General features: G+C 44.4%; 1 protein-coding gene across 2 annotated transcripts in view; it reads right to left on the bottom strand.

Moving 5' to 3' along the window:
• Nucleotides 1–10,018: 10,018 nt before the first annotated feature.
• Nucleotides 10,019–20,567, bottom strand: part of GLP1R (glucagon like peptide 1 receptor) — a 42,512-nt gene continuing 31,963 nt past the window's right edge. The window contains exons 12-13 of one of the 2 annotated variants that reach the window (XR_008526768.2): nucleotides 15,234–15,457; nucleotides 10,019–15,089 (exon numbers count right to left, since the gene is read on the bottom strand). Coding sequence is in view for 1 of the 2 variants with exons in the window: in XM_002816840.4 (XP_002816886.2) it covers nucleotides 15,290–15,457 (168 nt within the window). In the remaining variant the exon portion in view is untranslated. Of the gene's footprint in view, nucleotides 15,458–20,567 lie in introns of both variants that reach the window. The other variant, XM_002816840.4, reaches the window with a different exon arrangement.

Genomic DNA, 20,567 nt, shown 5'->3' with positions numbered 1-20,567 from the left:
CATTTTAGAACATTTTGGAAATACAGGAAGGAATAAAATATTGTTGTACTTCTATGCATATATTTTAGAAACCAAGAGGTACATGGGGTGTATAGTGAGAACATCTCCCTCCACCCTGCCATGTTTGTTCTTTCTCAAGCCTGCAAATGACACCATCCTAAACACGCTATTCTTTCCCTTGCTTTCTTTTTCTTTCTTAGGAGTTTGAGTTTTATTTATGTGCATTTGAAGTTTTTATGTAAGGGAGTGATATGATCCAATTTACTTTTATTTTTTTTGAGAGACAGAGTCTCGCCTGTCACACAGGCTGGAGTGCAGTAGCACGATCTGCCTCCCAGGTTCAAGCAATTCTCCTGCCTTAGCTTCCCAAGTAGCTGGGACTACAGGCATGTGCCACAACACCCAGCTAATTTTTGTATTTTTAGTAGAGATAGGGTTTCACTATATGCTGGCCTGCCTGGTCTCAAACTCCTGGCCTCAGGTGATCTGCCCACCTTGGCTTCTCAAAGTGTTGGGATTACAGGCATGAACCACTGCAGCGAGCCCCCAATTTTCATTTCTAAAAGATCATCCACGCTATGTTGGGGAGTAGATTATCTATGTCATTCATTCATCCATCCATCTATCCATTTACAGAGCATCTAAACTTTGCCAGTCCTGGTGCTGGGCTTAGCTCATACAGACATAAGGCAGACAAGGTTTCTTTTCTCAAGGAGCTCACAGTCAAATAGGGGAGGTAGCCAGTAACCAGACAGTTACAATGCAGTGTGGTAAGCCACACTGAGAGTATGTCATCTGAACGAGGACCACAGCATCAAAAGAGGATCTTAAATCACAGGTCAGGAAAGCCTTCCTGGAGGCAGTGACACTGTGCTGAGTTTAAAGGAGGACTAGGTACGCACTCAAAAAAGAAGGTGGGGGACAAAAAGTAGCATTTTGGTCAGAGAAAACCACCTGGGAGAAAGGTGATAATCATGAAGGAGAATAACAAGCTTGGATGCATTCTGAAGACTTGGATGTTAAGGAACAAATAAAAGGAATTGATGAGAGGCAATTCCAGAAAGGAATATTGGGTGCCTCTTGCTTTTTGAGCAAACAATATTTCTTAATAATTACATCAGCACAAATAGAGCTGCTTCCTCCTTTTTCACAGCTACAGAGTGTACCATTGTATGGATAGATTATAACTCAACAAGTCTCCATTAATGTATATTTAGGTAGTTTCTAATCTTTTGTTGTTGCAAACAATGTACAATGAATATCCTTGCACATATGTCATTTCAACATATGGGAATACTTCTCTGGGATAATTTCTTAGAATTAGATTTGCTGGCAAAAGGATATTTGACTGAAAATGTTGATAGATGTTGCCCTGCATAGAAGTGATTCTCATTTACATTCCTACCAGCAATGTATGAAAATGCCAACTTCCTCATATCCTCACCAACACAGGGTGTTTTCCCAACTTTCTGTACTTTGCCAATATCTGAGAGTTGAAATGACACCTCATAGTTTTAATTTAAATTTCTTATTATGAGCGAACATCTGTCTATAAATTTATGAGCCATTTGTATTTATCTGTGAACTGTTTTAGCTTTTGCGTGATTTCTGTTGAGTTCTTGGGAATTTTAAAATTTCATTTAGGAACTCTTCGTAAATGAAGAAATTGGCTCTTTGAATTATGCGTTTCAAATATTTTTGCTCAATTTGTTCAAACTTGTTGCCGTTTTTGTTTCTGTGTGGAAATTTTTTGTCGTCAAATTTATGTATTTTATGACCTGGGTTTTTGTCATACGGCAAAAAAATTTCCATGTTTACCCACTGCCTTCATTTTCTATATTTAAGTTTTTTATCTATAGTATTTATTTTGGAGTGGGGTTACAGATAGGGATCCAGCTTTATTTATTCAGGCATCTATTTGTTCAGGTATCTAGTTCCCTCAGGTTCATTTATTAAATAACCCATCTCTTTCCTGCTAATTTAAAACCCTTCTGTATCATATACCACATTTCTTATGTATTTGTATCTATTTTGGGCTTTCTGGTCTGTTCTTTTGATCTGACAGCTTTTTCACTTTTTATTATTGTAGCTCTTTAGTGTGTTTTAAAATCTGAATGGGCTAGACACCTCTTTATTACTCTTATTTTTGCTTTCTTTTTTAAAACTTATACTTAACATGTTTATTTTCTCCCTAAGTTCTTTAGAATTAACTTGACCAGGTCCGCAAAATTTCTCTTGATATTTTTATTGGTCTCACATTAAATTTACAGATAACTTAAGGAGAAGAAGCACCTATAAGTTATTGTTTTACTATTCAAGAATACGGTATGCTACCATTTGTTTAAGCCTCTTTTACTGCCCCTCAGTTGCATTTTCAAGTTTGCTTTATATTGATCTTACTATTCCCTGTTTATTCCTGGTTATTTTATCTTTTGCTATTAAGTTCAGTAGATCTTTTCTTCTATTATTTCCTCCAACTTGTTGTTGTGTATGTGTGTGTGAAAACTATTGATTTTGGTATATTAATTTTGTACCAGTCCTTTACCAAATTCTCTTGCTAATTATAATGATTTTTCAGTTGATTTGCCTGGATTTGCCACATAGGTAATTATTTCCTTTTCAAATAATGTAAAATTTAGTTCTTATTTTACCTGTGGGTTTTTTTTTGTTTTGTTTTGTTTGTTTTGTTTTTTGAGACAGGGTCTTAATCTTGTCACCCAGGCTGGGGTGCAGTGGAGCAATCTTGGCTCACTGCAACCTCTGCCTCCTGGGTTCAAGCAACTCTCTCACCTCAGCCTCCCAAGTAGCTGGGACTACAAGTGTGCGCCGCCATGCCTGGCTAATTTTTTGTATTTTTAGTAAAGACGGGGTTTTGCCTTGTTGGCTAGGCTAGTCTTGAACTCGTGGCCGCAAGTGATCCTCCCCTCTTGGCCTCCCAATGTGCTGGGATTACAGGCATGAGCCACTGTGCCCAGCCTCTTTTCCCAATTTTTATGCCTCTTATTTTTTTCTCTTTGTCCATTACATTGGCTATAGCACCCAGAAAAATATTAAATCAGAATAGTAATCAATGATGTCTTTGTTTTGCTCTTGACTTGAATAAGCATGTGCCAGTATTTCCCACTAAGCATGATCCTGGCTTTGGGGTAGGTGAATAGATAGATAGACAAACAGGTATCTTAAGAAATTACTCATCTGGGCCAGATACAGTGGCTCACGCCTGTAATCTCAGCACTTTGGGAGGCCAAGGCAGGCAGATCACTGAAGGCCAGTAGTTTGAGACCAGCCTGGCGAACATGGAGAAACCCCTTCTCTACTAAAAATACAAAAATTAGCCAGGTGTGGTGGTGGGTGCCTGTAATCCCAGCTATTGGGAGGCTGAGGCATGGGAATCACTTGAACCTGGGAGGTGGAGGTTGCAGTGAGCCGAGATCGTGCCACTACACTCCAGCCTGAGTGACAGAACGAGACTCTGTCTCAAAAAAACAAACAAAAAAGAAATTACTCATCTGTACTTATGTTATTAAAAAGTTTTTCTTAAATTAAGAATGGATGTAGAATTTCACAAAATCTCCTTTCAATGTAGTGGAAATTAATCTTATGGTTTTTCTTTTTGATCAATTAATATAATCAATTAATATTACAGATTTATTTATTGAACCATCCTTTTATTCCTGGAATAAGCCACCCTTGATTGTGATGTACTATTTTTTGATGTGCTGATAGATTCTGTTTGTTAATAGTTTTATTTATGTTTTTTATCAGTGATTTTCATGAGATTGTAGTATTTTTTAGCACTTTAGATTTTGAAATGTATAAAAAGCATATTTTTAAGGTCTTCATTATAGATTGCTCCCTTTATCATTATGCAAAGCCCTCTTTGTTTTCTTTATTGCATTTTGCCCTGAATTTATCTTATCTGATATTAAGGCTGGAAGCCCTGCTTACTTTTTGTTTGCATTTGCCTCATGTGCCTCTGCCCATAGTTTTGTTTTCAGCTTGAATTATTTTTATTAGGTATGCTGCTTGTATATAAAGACTAGTTGGGTTTTCTTTTATAATCTATTATGAGAATATTTTCTTTTAATAGGTGAGTTTAACTTATTTATGTTTATGAAAGTCTTGCTTATCTCATCACATTTTATATTATTCTGTTTAGGTAGCTTCTTTTACCATATGGTCTCTGGGTTTTTTGTGTTTGCTTGTTTTGTTTGTGTGTATGTTTCTTTCAATAATCTAGAAAGTTTACATTTCTGTTTCAAGTTTATATTTTTAACTTTATATTGATCACTTAAAAATTGATATTTTTAGGCAATGTTTATTAACATCCTGTAAAAAATAAGTGTAATAAATTTATATTTCCACCTTCTTCCTACTTTTCTCCATCTTTCAACCCCCCAGTTCTACTGATTTATTGACTAATTGACTTTGTATCTTTAAATGTAATTACAACCTACTACTGGAGTTATCAGCCTTAAATGATATATTTTGACCTGATAGATAATGAAATCAACATACCACCACTGCCTTTTATGCCTCCTCTCTTCCTTCCCTCATTTTATTAGTTATACCCTACTGTTAAGGTTTATAACATTTATATTCTGTTCTTTAGTCCTATCTCTACATTTGTTTTAGTCTTAGTCCTATCTACAATTGATTTTTTTCACTTAGTGATTAACTCTGAATATATTCTCATGTTATTCTCCTACAGTATTGATTTTGACAGCTGCATAATATTTCTGTATGGATAAATGTACCAGACTTTATTTAGCCAATCCCCTATTATTAAACATTTCAGTTGTATTCAGTTGTCACTAGCATGAATAGTACAAACCAGGCTAACCTCTTTGAAATTTAAAATTCTATATTTCCATTTCTTAGAAAAAGAGTAATTAGAAGCCAATCCCTATTAAAGCCGGCTCTCACACTTTAATCACCAAATCCCCTGGGGATCTCATGAAAATGTGGATTCTGATTAAATAGGTCTGGGTCAAGGCCTGAGATTCTGCATTTCTAACCACCTCGTAGATGATGCTGATGCCACTGGTCTTTGGACCACACTTTGCATAGCAAGGTCTTTGAATACATTTCATTTCTAGGGAATTCTACTTGAATTAAAAAAATGCTAGAAAACATAGTCTATAGCAGTAGTTTCATTGTGTCTTATGATACAGTTTAAAATATCACATTTGTATCAAAATAACTTATAGCATATAATTATTATTTGTGAACATTCATTTTACAATTTTCTTAAATCTCATTTGTTTGGGCTTATTGTGGATATGTCCCTGGAACCCTCTCAGATGTGTACATCCCTGTCACATGGAAAAAGAGGCTGAGACCAGAAATAAAGCAGAGGTCAGACGGGTACCCTAGAATGAGGCAGTGAAAAGAAAACTTTGGACCTCAATTTGTAAATAATATCTGCACTCTTAATCTCTTGGGGATGTTGTTCAGTAGGTAGGTGGTTGTTTAGGTGGTTTTAATCTATCAGGCCCAAAGTGATCTTGGCCCCTGCCTCTCTTTCTAGGTTACATTCACCTCCTTGGTTTGGCAGACTTTCTGTAAAGGGCCAGTTGGTAAATAGGCTTTGTTGACCAAACTGTCTCTGTTGCAATTACTCAACTTCGCCATTGTAGAGCAAAAGCACCCATAGACAATATATAAGTAAATGAATGTGCCAATAAAACTTTATTTATAAAATCAGGTGGTGAACCATAGTTTACTGATCTAACAAACTAAATATGCTTCTTTCTGCTTAAGAGTTTTGACTGTTGCCTTTTCTGGGAACTCACTCCCCTAGATGATCCTAGGTCTTGCTCCCTTACTCCACTGGGGTCTCTCAGATGTCACTTCATCAGAGAGGCCTTCCCTGACCATCCAGCCTAAAATAGCACCCTACCCCCATATCTCCATGTCCTTTACTGCCTTTCTTTCTTGGTAAATATTTCATTTATTGCTTCACTAATAATATTGATCTTATTTTAATAACTTAGAGAAAAGCATATGTGTTGACAGGCAGAGTATTCTTTATATACATGGCAGTTCATTTACAGTGGACCATCTCTAGGGACAGAAATAGTTTTGTTTTGCAGAGCTTGTTTTAATCATTTTTCTTCTAATGACTTTTCCTCTGAGATTTAGACTGAGTTTGGTGGTGCCAAACATATTGTGAAATGGCACCGGGTTGGTATGAAACAATTGCCTTGTTCTAGATCCTCATCAATAAAAAAAAAAAAATGTCTTTGGCTATTCTGGCTCTTCTCATAGATTATATCAGGTTCTGTCCCATATATAATTTTCAAAAAACTATTTCTGCAAAGAGGACCATTTCCTAGACAATTTGCATTTTTCCCAGAATCCTCATGGCCTAGTAAAAGGCTGGGCAATGCAGGGCGAGTAGGGGCCCTGGAAGAGACATTTCCTGAAGAAACATGATCATTTTGGAAATTCATGTTAGAATCTGATTGCTTTGGAGGATCCAGCCCCAAAGAAGAGAGAGAAGTCATATTCTGAAGTTCATGTAAGGTTTCTGTGATCTTGCTGCTATAGCCTTTGGAAATCTACATCTATGCATCATTTTCAGTGCAGCTGAAGAAAGCTGTTCTTCATGTGGGTGGCCAATGCAGAGGGTGCATGAGCCCCACACTTCATTATGGAGATGGCTCTAACTTGGGGGTATTACTGGGATTTGGGTGGCTTGGCATGCTCCCAGGAGATATGCACCATGGATACAGAATGTCTCAAGAGCTATTGCATTTCTCATGTAAGAAGTGACAGCAAGACTAACTCGGTCATGGAGCCTGAGAGGTAAGGGCCCCTTCCTGCCAGAAGGAAGGTCCGTATTTGAGAAGCAGATGTTGTTCAAGGCTAGGATAGTGAGTGAGAGTACTGCCATTACAGCTGATTCTGAGACCCCATGGGTGGCATTCTTTCTGGACTTGTGGCACCACCATGCCTTGTTTGGCAGGCTTCACAATCTTTACCAATTTCTAGAAGGTGTTTTTGTAAATACTTTATGTAGCTGGGATGTTATAGATGTTTTTCTTGACAGCTGAGAATATTTCAACACAGTATAATTCTTAATGTAACACGGTTCTTTCATATAATGAGTGTACATGAGAAATCTTTTCATCCGTATTTTTTTTTTTTTTTTTTGAGACGGAGTCTCACTGTGTCTCCAGGCTGGAGTGCAGTGGCACAATCTCAGCTCACTGCAACCTCTGCCTCCCGGTTCAAGTGATTCTCCTGCCTCAGCCTCCCAAGTAGCTGGGACTACAGGTGCACGCCACCACACCCAGCTAATTTTTGTATTTTTAGCAGAGATCGGTTTTCACTATGTTCGCCAGGATGGTCTCGATCTCTTGACCTCATGATCCACCTGCCTCGGCCTCCCAAAGTGCTGGGATTACAGGAATGAGCCACTGCGCCCAGCCTTCATCTGTATTTTTAACTGTACCTTTCCAAAGGATGCCATTGGAAGGACATTGATTTAACTTAACTAGGGGGAAATGTCTTTGCTTTGGTGTGTGTCTCTGGTTTGGGTTCTCTAGTCTCTACTTTTAACACCAGGATTTGAAAGATGAAAGAGCTTGAGGGTGGTTTTATTGTCAAGTAGCATCTAATCGATGGGTAGCAGAGGGGTTTATTAAAGCTGTAAATTCAATTTCCTAGGAATTTTGAAGGTTCAGAAGGGTTCTGGAGGGCAAAAATATGGTAAAACACTGTTTTTTTTTCAGCCAGAAATGTACATAATGGTTACAGATTGTCAAAGACTGGAGCTAAAGGGTAAAGTAACCATGGCCTTTTTGTTGTCACTATTTAGTTTGCGTAGTTGCCAAGTGTGTTTCTAATGCAACCTTAGGTCATCGGCATTAAAAAAGTTTTGTGTAAATATCATTTACTGCCTCAAGTCCTTGCTCTTTCACCCTAAAGATTTGGAAAGTTAAAAAAAAAAAAAAAAAAAAAAAGCCTGCTAATCGCCTCTGGGTGTTACCAGCCTGCATTAGCTCTAAGGCAATCCATCTCTCAGCATGGGACTCCCCAGTGTTTGTAATTCTCAGCTATTGATTTTGTTTGTAGTTGGAGGTTGTACCACAAATAAATTCTAAGGTCTATTGGTCCTACATGAGGGGGAGCCATAGTAATTCATTCTCACATTGGTGCCCAGTGTCAGTGCTAAAAAAATAAAAGTCTTGTTGGATTCACTCTGGGCCACGGGTCTTTTTCTCTTTCCAAAATCATTGTGTTAGTTAAAATGAGCTTTTGTACAAAAGAAAATATTCTATCACTGCTTAGGATTAGAGAACGCTACAGGGAAAGAGCTCAGATTTATGGAAGATGGAGTTAATAACACTGACTGGAGATAGGGTTCCTAACCTAGTTCCTTGTCGCTTGCCACTTGTAATTCTCATTCTTTTTTCCTCCTCTGCAATTTCCTCCCCTCTTTCACTACAGCCCTTTTTCACAATTGAACAGTCTGCTATTTTTCTTTTTTCTTTATCTACTTATGTTCTGGCCTCTTCATCTTCTTTCCTCACCTACCCTTCCCACCTTGGGGACACTCAGTTCGACTCCTTCCTTATAGTCACACAATATTGGATCTCTGTTCCCATCTTCTCCAACCATCTGGCTGCGTTTGTCATCTAGTCCAGCTTGTGCTGCTAGTTTCCAGCCCTCCCTCTCTGCCCCACCAACTATTTCTCTACTTCTGATGGGGAAAACCTCACTGTTTCCAGTCTTTCTCTTTGTGTGTATGTGTTGGGAGGGTGGGTAGGGAAGGAGGGAAAAAGGAAGAAAGGAAGGACAGAGGAAGAGACAGAGACAGAGATTGAAAGAGACTGAACTGCCATATGTTCAGGGCACAGGGTTTTGAGAAGATAATGAGGGAAGGGTACAGGAGTTCTCAAACTTTGAAAATGCTGATATGCATGGCATGTGAGTGAGATCCTTCACAAACTCTATGTGGAATTCAGTCCTCCCCATCTGGGGGCAGCAGTCACTAGAATATGTCTTTATATTGCATGTGAGGATGAATGAGTCCGGAAGCCAAGAAACTCTCATTTGTCTCCCCAGTGGCTAGGCCTCAGAACAGCAGGGCAGCTCCCCAACCCCCTTTCTTTAGGCTGAGGTCAAGCCCTTATTAAGCCACAGTGCAACCTCAGAGAAAGAAGGTGCACTTCTACCTGATTTCTATTATTTGTAATAGCTACCTAGAAATGTGGTGGTCATTAATTGGTTTGGGTGGATGTTTTCCTGGAAGGTGGGGTGGGGATAAAAACCTCTATTTTGGTCCTGTTAAGTAGAAGGGGAAGGGCACGGAAAGGTAAGACTATCCATAGGGGAGTGAATTAAGTCAAAAGCAAGATTGGTGCAGAGAAACAAATGCAGATGTTCCACCTGCCGCTATCAGGAGTTGGCTGTAGGTATAACTTGCTCTCAGGGTAAGAATTATTCTTATGTTTGAAAGGGACAATTACCACAGCTTGTCTAAAAAGCGGATGTTTAAAGATACTTTCAGGTAAGTACACTGACCTTCAAATAGGTGTAACTGAAATGATGGGGGAATTAGGAGAATCTGCAATTCCTCTGCCCTTCTATAAGAGTGAGTTGCAAATCTGGAGAGTGAGTGATTATTTAAATTGGAGAAAAGTTCATTTTTTCTGAAGATGAATCGCTAAACAGCAGTTCCATCCAAAATCTGTGGCTGCTTTGCAAACAAAGCTTATGTTTTTATGACTTTTTTAAATGGATTTAATGGACTGAGGTCATTTAGACAGGAGAGATTGAATGAATGAGCGGAATTAAAATACACATCCATTTGGCCGTCAGTCATTGTTTAAGCCACTCGACCACCCAACTTTTCTAATTAAATGACATTGCAGTCTGCATAAAGGCTGCGATGGATAAATTAGTACTTGGTGAGTGCTTTGAAGATGAAAATCATGGTGTGAGCAATGAGCAGGGTTTTTTTTCCTTGGCTGGAAACGGCATCTTTTGTGTTTTCCCACTGCACTGTGAGTCACCTGGATTGACATTGCAGAAAGCCTCCTTTCGCAAAGGAAGAGCAAGAGAGACAGTAGAGACAGACTTTTATTTGGCTTAGAAGGCAAATTAGGAAAGAGTCTGCATCCATTCACATCTGTACAAGGAATTATATGACCTACACATTCGCTACCTATAGAAGCTGGTCCTATTTTGCAGGAATTTATACATTAAGAAATCACATGGAAATGATCTTGTTTAAACACTCATGAAGAGCAAACATCCCCCAAGAGCACTGAAGATAGAAATCTATCTTTGGCCCTCCTGAGAGCTTGGCTTACCTCTCTGTTGGTGCATTTAAAGGTCTGCATCAAATCCCTCCAGAACCGATGGGATGCTGGAGTTTGTCTGCTTTGAGGATGGGATGATTATTTTAGTGGGAGGAGGTTAGAACTGCAGGTTTGGAGGTAAAGTGTGAACTGTTTGGCAAGATCAAGCACTGGCTGTCTGGGGTGAATTTTGCCCTTCCCTCAATGTCCCCATTGGCTCCCCTGCAAAGAACTCAACTTTTTATACGTTTCAAACTGTGGTGAGAGCTCTTTTCTCACCACATTTAAACATTCTCATTTAGATATGTTTTTCTTGTCCTGAATTGCTTTGACACAGCAATAATTAGTCATGCTACATTGTCTAGGCTGGCTAATTACTGATAACTTGGCAGGCCCCGTCAGAAAGGTTGCACTACCCAATGTAAGTTAGGATCCAAGCTGGTGGCTGCCCCGCTCCTCACTGCATCCAAATGTAGAATGAGGTGTGTCCTTTTCAGCCCTGACAGCACCTCACTCTCAGCTACACCCCCAAATTGGTCACAGCTGAAAGAACAGCATTCACAGTATGGCCAGCAGGGTCACCTATTCCTGAGGCAGCAGTCGGGGAGGAGGAGTGCAGGGAGGGAAGTTGGATGCATCAGGGAAAAATGGAGCCACTGCTAGACAAGGTCCTGGAAAACAGGCTAAAATGGCCAAAGAAGAGAGAAAACTCTCTCCTCTGAGAGATTCAGATACATATATATTCCAAGAGGCTTGGGGAGTTATTGGAAAACAATTATGCTTATCTGCTTCCTGCCAGTCTGTATTCCTTGACAGAGCAGAAGTAGTTATAGATACTGCAGACACACTGTGGCACTAAGTAAAGTGTTTGAAATTATACTGCTTCATAATGCTTCCTGTCTCGGCCCTCTGCAGACCCAGAGAGCTGATCTGGGCCAGCAGGTAACAGTGTAGGGGCATGGGAATGTGGTTGGCATAAGTTTCTCATTTGGGCGATTTTCTTTCCCAGGGGAACTGATTCCAGCCACAAAAGAGGGAAAAATGTTAGAGTTGATCCTAATTTGGTTTCTGCTGAATGTTTAGCACGTCATTCACACAGGTGTCTTTGCAGAGTAAGCCTCTGTATTTTATTTGAGAATTTTTATAGTTTGCCTCATAGGAGCCAAAAGCAGGGTCAGCACTGTAGATTAGAATCAATTCAACGGAGGGAAAATAAACCTTTGGAATAGATTTTGCCTTCCCTGAGCACGTCGCAGGCATTAGCAAATAATGGGAGCCCTGTCTGCGCATGGAGAGGAAGCATCTACCACTTAGACTCCCAGCCTCGGGTGTGCGGTCCTATGACCTGCACAGCGGGTGTGATGATTCTGGAGTCATCATCTCCTAACTTTATGCTGCTATGCACAGAAGAAACATGCACACACACATGCACACACATACACACACAGACACCCACATGCAATGTTCTTTCCTTGTGGAAGAAAGAAATGGGAGGGACTGAGGAGGAGAGGTCTCCTGACTGTGAGCTGCTGGATAGAACACAGCCAACCCTGATGAGAGTGGCCAAGACCTTCAGAGCATGGAAGGGAGTTGACTCCATTTGCCCTTTGTGGTGCTGTGCCATCTTTGCTAGGCTACAGTTGCCGTTTGCTAGCTGTCTCCAAATTCAGAGGTTCTAAAGAGGTAAAGGGGAGGTTCAAGACCTTTTAGGTTATTTTAGTACACTCTGCGTGACTATCAATACAACTTTTCAAACACATACAGAGGCATCAGAAAAAAAATTAAGCTAATCCATTAAAAGAGTGCTGGAATTGCCATCCAAAATGGCTTGCGTGCTGTTTTTATGTGTGTGTGTGCCCTGATGCATTTCATTTCTTAAGTTTAAGACAAGGATGAATGAAGTACCAGAGTAAAAATAGGAAAGCACATCGTTCCCCTCCTCTCACCAGTATAAATTACAAAGGAGATGACACTTTCACCATCTGATGAGTCTACCTTTGCTGCTGTATTTCCTCTTCAGTAGAAATTCCAGATAACACCACTGACTTTTACTTAGAGTATCTTGAACAGCTATTTATAGTTTTCACCTATCCTTCCCAGAGGCCTCACTAGACTGAGAGACAAGGGCTTGTCTGTGTCCTGGCCCAGCTCAACCACCCTCTAGTGTTGTGACCTTGGGCAAGCCACCTCTGCAAGCCTCATTCTTGAATCCTATAGATCGGGCCAGGGGGGATCACCAAGGTCTTTCTCTGCTCAGAGTCTCCCAGAGCTCCAACAATGAGGTCTACGGCATGAGACACACTAAGACCATAAAAAATCATCCCTGCAATCCAGAAACTCATTTTAAAGGGAAGGAACTTTGCAATGTAAGTGGTTTGTTTCAGTTCTGTGATTCAGCTGCTTGAAAGACTGAAATGGCAAAGAAAAATGGACAAAATGCAAGCCCCTATCAAGTTTGAGGAAGCTGGCCAGAGTGCTGAAGTCAGCTGCTGTTCACAATAGCCATCAGACCTTGTGGCTACAAAGCTCAAACAAAAGCAGCGCCTACACCCTGCTGGTCAGCAATAGTACCCCAGGACAGAGGCAGCCGAGAGTTCTCAGCAAGCTCCAGGTGTATGGCATTAGGCATCAGGCATGTAAACAGCTGGTGGAATTTCAGAGTACATTGCATTCGATAGTTCCCAGACCTGTTGGAGCCATATTTAGCTTAGGAGAGCTTGGAAAGAGTGCAGTGCCATTTGAATGACTATTAATAGCTTCGGGGGGCGGGGGGAGCGGGGGTTGGAGCAAAGAAAAGATTTCTTCAGTTCGGTATCTTGTATGTATTCATGAAGGAAAAACTTCCTCCGTGTTAAAAGGCTTGGGTGTGGGGGTCTGATGAGCCTTCTGAAATCAAGAATCACAGTTCCAGTTGGGAAGACAACTCTACTTAAAGTTTAAACTAAATGATTTGAGCTTCCGAGGTGCCTAACTAAGCAATTTCTTCCCTGCAGTCCCTCTCCTCAGCAATTTATTTCACACAGATTATATCAATCTGTTTCTTTGTTGCTATGTAATGTAATAACGGTTCTCAAAATCCTCAGTCTATCTAAAACTTAAACACTTGCACCAGAACTGTTTCCCACATCAACCCACTGGTGCCCACCCTCACGAAGAGACAGCAAATAAGGGGTGCCATTGGGAAGCCTGACCTTGTTCTGGGGAAGCAGGAGTGCCCCCTGCCCATATTGTCTCAGTCAAGGCAGCCATCCACACAATTCCTTTCTTTAGTCTGAGGTTCAATTTCCCTATTAACATAGACAACAGTTCACTGAAGCTGAAGTATAAGAAACTTTCTGCTTGATGTGTTTTATATCCTATTATTTTCCCTGCACATCACATGCCTCTCTGAGGGGCACAGGAGAATGTGTCTAAGGTAAGGTTTTGGGGAGGGTTCCCACCATTTAAAAGGGAGGGAGAGACTGACTCATAAAGGAATCTGTAGGAACCCTCTGCTCTCCCCGGAGGTCCTGACTCCCAGGAGCGAGCTCTCTCTTGCTCCAGAAGCTTCCTTTGCAGCCGCGAACTCCTTGCCAGCCTCTCTAGGATGGCTATCTGTCTGGGTATCTGCAGTGCTGCTGTGTGTCACCGTGGCTTGGGGCTTCCTCATCATGGCTGGGGGCAGGATTGATAGGTTTCCCTGTCCAGCCTTTCTGCTGTTCATTATTTGTGGGGGAGGCTGCAGGCAGGGCAAACCTTAATTAGCTCCAAGTGTGAGTGGGTCAAATCAATTACTACTGCACTCTCCCAAACAACATCACTACAACCATGATTTCACTCATTTCCACTAGATGGGAGAAGTCAGAATTGCCCATTGTGCACACAGACTATTCACAGCAATAAAGAAAAGTGAATGAAGTACATACAAGCTCCCAAGTGGGGGAATTTCAAAGGCAGAGGGAGCCTGCCTCCCAGGGTGATGATGGGGACTATTGGTTTCCCTAAGAGAGTCTCTTCATGGTCACATCCCCTGAAGCTAGAGAGTGTATCCAAATTCTCAAGAGACAGCGTGTGGTCACAGATAAAGTATTTCCAAGGAGAGGTGGAGGCAATGTCTCTCTTGGCCCTCTGGGCTCCTGGAAGTGGCAGGTAATCTACACCCACAGTCTGGACATTCCTAACGTGTCCCTAGATGAACCCCAGAGGATTCTTGAGCGTCTTTAAAATAGACTTGGCAGCTCATACCCCAGGGCTGGGCTCCCCGGTAGCAAGCCTGCCCTGATTCTCTGGGCATGGCAGAGGCAGGCACCAAAACAACTCAAATACCTGGAGGAGAAGCGGGCACCTTCTCAATGCTCATTCTCAACACCACCTACAGCCATTTCCAGAAACGGCTGCTGGCAGTGGCCCAAACAAAGCCCCTCAAAAAGAAACTGGGCAGTGAGATGAGGGGGCAAGACGAGGGAAATAAGCAACCCAGACACACAAACAGCTTCCCTTTGAGAGAAGACAGGGGAGAGTGGTGACCCCAAGTGATGCAAGCAGAGGAGGCTCCCGTCACTCCCGCTCTGTGTTTGGCTGAGGTTAGAAGAGCCGCTTTCAGAACCACCTCCTCTTGCAAGCCCCAGTTTCACTAATAAGCCATTGACCTTGAGTTTGAGTCTGGGGTTGATTTGCGGCTCTGTCTGGGGGAACCCCAAGGGCCTGTGGCTTCACAAGAAGAAATCCTCCTCATTTTCACAGCGATCGTTTTTCCTCTCCTCTCGCCACTGTGATCAAATTAGGAGGCTGCTTCTCCTAGGAGAAAATGTGTCCATGGTCCCAGGAGGCACTGCCCATTTACCTGTCTGATGGGTTTGGGGAGGGAAAGCAGGATGTACGTGTGTGTGTGTGTGTGTGTGTGTCCCTTCCTTCCCCTGTCCCTGGGAGTGTCTCTCCCACCTGGATTGGCCACCCGGCCTGCAGCAAGGACCCCAGGGAGGGCAGGCGCTGGAGTCTCAGCTGCAGGAGGCCTGGCAAGTGGCTGTGTACACGCTGCTGCCTGCCGTGGCCCCACTGCTCAGGCTGCTGGTGGGACACTTGAGGGGCTTCATGCTGCTGTCCCTCTGGATGTGCAAGTGCTCAAGCCGCCAGCGCTCCCAGCTCTTCCGAAATTCCAGCTGGACCTTCCATGGGAAAAGGAGGGAAACGAAAGCCGTCATGCAAACCAACGGCTCACCAAATGGCCCCACTATTACATTAGTAGGGAAGGGAAGAAATCCACTGCATTATATTAAGAGATATAAGTCAAGGCCTTTGGGTGCCTAAATTAATATCCCAATAAAATTGTTTATTGTTGTCTCCTATTTTCTGCAGCTCCTCAGGAGAGAGATCAGCTTGATGACCTAATTGGTCTTTTCCATCTCTAAACTCTGTGATTCAGCTAAGTACCTTTTACAATCCATCACAGTATTATTTAACGGAAGAGAATGAGAGGGAGGGTGAAACACAGGGAGACAGGAGATGGGAGAGAGAAGAGAGACTCTGTCTTTACAGCGCACATCCCAGTTTCAGCTTGGATGCTTTAGAAGGGGGACGGCAACCCCCAGCCTTCCTGGTGTCTACAGGAGACCCTTCTAAACTCCCTGAGGGCTTCTCTCCAGGCCCCAGCACCTCACAGGGGAGGAGGGAGGGAAGGAAGGAATGCGGCTGAGACGAGAAACAGCAGGGAGGAAGGGGCAGCCAATGAGGGCTTCTCAACTGATGCCATCCAGAGAGATACTGCAGTGACCATGGGGGTGCAGCCCAGGGGATCTCAGTCAGCCAGGATCCCTGTTGTGCTGGGCTCTGGCCTCCCCATCAGGAAAAGCCTCTCAGGAGGGCTGATGCTTGGGGGCCAGATTGTTGGGGCAGAAAGAGACAAATCCAAGTAACACTGTGGAGCCCCCATCCCTTGAGGGTTTGTGGTAATACTGGGGCTCCCTGTGGTGGCCAGTGATTCTGGTCCCTGGAGAGGCCTAGCTGGAACCTGCCAAGGTAGTCCTGGGGGGTCTGGACTGCTCTTCTGGGTGATGTTCCCATAAATTTGCTTTCCAGAGCTTCTTTGAAGTCCCCACCCTTCCCACACCGGAGTGTCTGGGGTCTGGGCCTTCCCTTTAGGCCAAGTCACCAAGACAGCCAGATGCCAGCGGCTGTGGATAAGGGGCCAATCTCCCCACCAGCCCCTGTGCAAACAACCCTCCTCTCCTCCTCCTTTGTTGTCCATCCAGCTACGCCCAGCAAGACGCCTGGTATGGCTGCATGCCATCCCTTAAAAGAACATTTTCTGCACTGAGTAGAGTTGAGATGGCCCAGAGGCTGCCTGCCAGGATGACGCCAGTGTCCCATGCAGCGTCAGGAACCCAAGCTTGAGTGGGGGAGGGAAGGAGGCTGAGCAGACACCACCTACAGCCACCCTGCTGTATGCCAGCTCCCTGCCCAGCTGAGTCTTTGTGAAGGGAGCGCATGCTGACAGCTGGGATGGGGGCCCTGAGTCCAGTGGTGGCCCCCACTTGTGCAGCTGCCAGGAGGCCAGGCTTGTTTCACAGCCCTTCCACTGGAGGGGGGGGAAAGATGGTAAACTGAGGCACACCTCCAGGAAACCAGAGACCAAAGAGAGGTTTCAGGGACACCTATGGGACTTCTCAGGGTGCTGACACACGGTGTCTCCTTCTGCCCCCATCTCCCTCAGCACTTTTCCTGAACCTCTGCTGTGACCCCTGTAATCACGATTGTCCTTGAAAGTCACCATATTTATTGGGCACTTACTGTATGCACAGCATTTTCCATTGATTATCTTAGCTAACTTTCACATCAACCCTGCAAAGTAGCTCCACATTTAAAGATGAGGAAACTGAGGTGCAGAGTGTTTATTTCCTCAGGTCGCTCAGCCAGGATTTGAACCTAGATCTGGCCTGATTCCAATGCCTGGCTCCTAACCGCTGGCCTCCTGCCTGTGTGGCTCTTGCAGTCCTGCTTGTCCCTGGTCCATCTCCTACCCCTCACCTGGGAGCACCTCTAGGGCTGGGACCACATCTTCTTCATCTCAGCATCCCTGAACCTAGCACAGTGCCCAGCATACAGCAGGTGCTCAGTAGATGTGTTTTAAATGAGCCAAATGAATGAACACATAAATAGATGAGCATTTGACCTCAGGTTCCTTCTGTTCCTCAGCTATGAAAATGAACCCACAAAGACAACACCACAGATCCTGAGCACCTGGGCTGGCACTTAGGCCACAACACTTCCTCCTCCACCATCAGATTTTATCCTCATCCCTGCCCTCGACCTCTGCAGTGCAGCACACCCCTCCTGACCTCCCTCTCCAGCAGGCACCATGCCAGCCTCAGGATTCGGGTGAATTGGGGAGCTCATTCACCTTCATTTACAGCTGGGGAGACAGAGGCAAGGGAGGCAAAATGACTTGCCCCAGGTCACACAGCTCAGCAGTGGCAGGGCTGGGACAAGCACTCAGGGCTCTGAGTCACCTCACTGTGGCTCTCAGGCACAAGCTACAGCAAAACCACCTTCAGGCCTCCCCCTCCCTGTCCCCACTCCGGCCCACCAGCAGCTGGTGCAGGCCTTGGCAGCCACACAGAACCAATATTCAAGCCATCCTTTCTCCTCAGGTCACAAGTACCTGGCATTGCCATGGCAACCCTGGGTCTGCAGAACAGCTCTTGTGGACAGAGGCCTTAGCCCCAGAGCCACATGTGTCTTTTGTGGTCCAGTGACAATGACGTATCTGTCCTTGTGCCTGGAGCAGCCAGGGCATGAGGAGTCTCAGCGTGGGTTTAAAGGAACTGGGTGGTGCTCTGAAGGGAGACAGGTTCTCCTGTTCTCTGAGCAGGGTCTCCTGGACCCCATGGCACTAGCCTGGAAGATCCACAGGGAGATGCTAGCTGGGGTCTGTAGCCAGGCCTGGTCAGAGAGGCGCAACTCTGGTGATTCAGGATCAAGTTTTTTTCCAAGGGCAAAGAAGTACTATCCCCTTACAAAGGTGGGCCAGCCATAGGTGGTGCATGAGGAGGGAGGTGATGAGATGACTAGGCTTGGAAGGATGGAATCTGGAGAGGCGGCTGAGCCAGGGGTCACAATGGTGGGGGGGAAGCCAAGCACACTTGTCTGCTAGTAGGGCTGCAGTGAGAGTGTCAGAGGATAGAGAAGTGAGAAACGGTGACGTGGGGGGCCAAGATGACAAGGTGGCAGCAGGGAGCCTCAGTCTCTCCCCACAGGCCTCTGCTCCTCATCCCTGCACAGGATACATGCCACCCTGTCTTGCCCCCATCACCACTGGGCTGGAATGGAAAGCAGAAGAGCTCAGGGCTGGGTAGCACATCACCCAGCTGGCTGAGAGCATTCCTGGAGGGAAGGCCACTCACAGAGCTTAGGTTTTTGCACTTCCTCGTTTGCATCAGTTTTAAAGAAATTCATTTTGAGGATATGGCAGTGGAGGAGGACCAGGGCTGCCTCCTGTGGGTCAAGAGCCTGTTCCCTGCCCTACCCTCCAAACTGAGCCTGATGGGTCCTCTGAGACCTGCCCCAGGAGCAGCCAGAATCCCATTTATGCCACTCTTTGCCTGGCGCTGCCTTCACCTCCCCAGCACCTGCTTCCCTGAGGCATTAAGTGGGATCTGGCCCCCGCCACAGCCCAGTGGGATCTTGCCCCCGCCACAGCCCGCTAGCTCTACCACCTTCTATCTATTGAATTAGGCTACTCATTTCATTTTGCTGAGGCTTAACATTCTCAGCTGTGAATTGGGGATACCATCTGCTGCACAGCATTGGATGTAATGAGACACTCTGAGCACCTTATATGCAGTAAGCACTTAAAAGACCTTGGTTTCCCTCCCATTTAGAGATCTGAGGGCCACACTTGCCACAGGTAGCCAGTTCAGCAGAGGCAGGGGGAGGCCTCAGGGACAGGGGAACATTCTCCTCCCTTCCCTTTCACCCAGCCTCGTTTTCTCTGCACGGCATCCTCTGAAATTCCTTAGGCCCCTGTCTCTGGGAATCACTGAATATTGGTATCTAGTAGCAATTGCTTACTGAGCATCTGGAGATAATGGTATGTGTTTCTTTGTGCCAAGCAGCACCTGTGAGGAGCTAAGATGGACCTTCAGCATCCCACCTTACAGGAGGGACTTGTTCTCTGTTCCCCTTTCCCACCTTTTTCAGACTTTCTTAATCCTCACAGGATTACCCCCACTTTGTAAATGAGCAAACTAAGTTTCAGAGTGGGCAGGTAACTTATGCAAAGTCACACAGCTCATTAAGTGATGGGGCCCAGATCAGACCAAATAAGATGCCAAAGCCTGCATCCTTGCATCTTTTCTGCTACATCACATTGCTTCTTTGAGCCATCTCACAGCTCCTTGAAACACCCAGGTCTCCACCCACTGTCCTTTCTGCATCCCCCACACCCATAGAAAAAGACAAGTCTATTAATGCGCTGACTCCAAGATCCCTGAGCTCTGGGATTCCAAAGCTGAGTGCCTTGGTGGAAGGGGCCTTTTCCAGGTGCCCACGAACACAGCTATGTCCTCCTCCCAGGAGCTGACCATCTCAGGGATGGGAGAGACGCCTGCTGTCCTGCAGACATTTGCAGGAGAGGGTGTGGGGCCAGCAAGAACCCCCTTCTCCCATCCTAGCACCAGAAAGCCACCCCCTTCCCCACAGTGAGCCAGGGCTCTTGCCTGTGTGTATGAAGAATGGAGTGCTTTCTGATTTAATGCAGAATTAATTTGAATCCTGGCTCTGCCATGCCACTATTCTCACACTTCATCTTGGCCAAAAGGCTAAGAAGCAATGTGTGCCACTATTTCCAAACCTAGGGCAGGTTCCTGACTCTTTCTGATCTTCAGTGTTCTCATGTATATATAAAAAATGGGAATATGAAATAAGAATTTTAGCAGGATTTTTTTGAGGGATGTGGGGGTCATAATTAAATGAAATAGTGATTATTAAAGCCCCAAGCACGTGGTTTGGGTATGTGTGTGTTGTATCACTTTGTAAGTAACAGTCACCACCAAGCAAAGAGGGTCATTCAGGATCCCCTTAACATAAGTCTGGGTCTTCCCTAGGGTCACATGCCATTAGGGTATGCCTGTACATGCACGTGTGTGTGTGTGTGTGTGTTCATGTGTGAGAGAGATCATGCACAGAAAACCAAATCTGTGGACAAGATGGCTTCTCAACCCTAGTGCCTCAGTGAGGTGAGTAGGGGGTTTCAGCTGGCAAGATTGATGGGAGTCCCCA

Source organism: Pongo abelii, chromosome 5, assembly GCF_028885655.2.
Source record: "Pongo abelii isolate AG06213 chromosome 5, NHGRI_mPonAbe1-v2.0_pri, whole genome shotgun sequence".
Lineage (NCBI taxonomy): Eukaryota > Metazoa > Chordata > Mammalia > Primates > Hominidae > Pongo > Pongo abelii.
The sequence above is the reverse complement of the archived record's forward strand: the minus strand, read 5'-3'. Positions and strand labels throughout refer to the sequence as shown.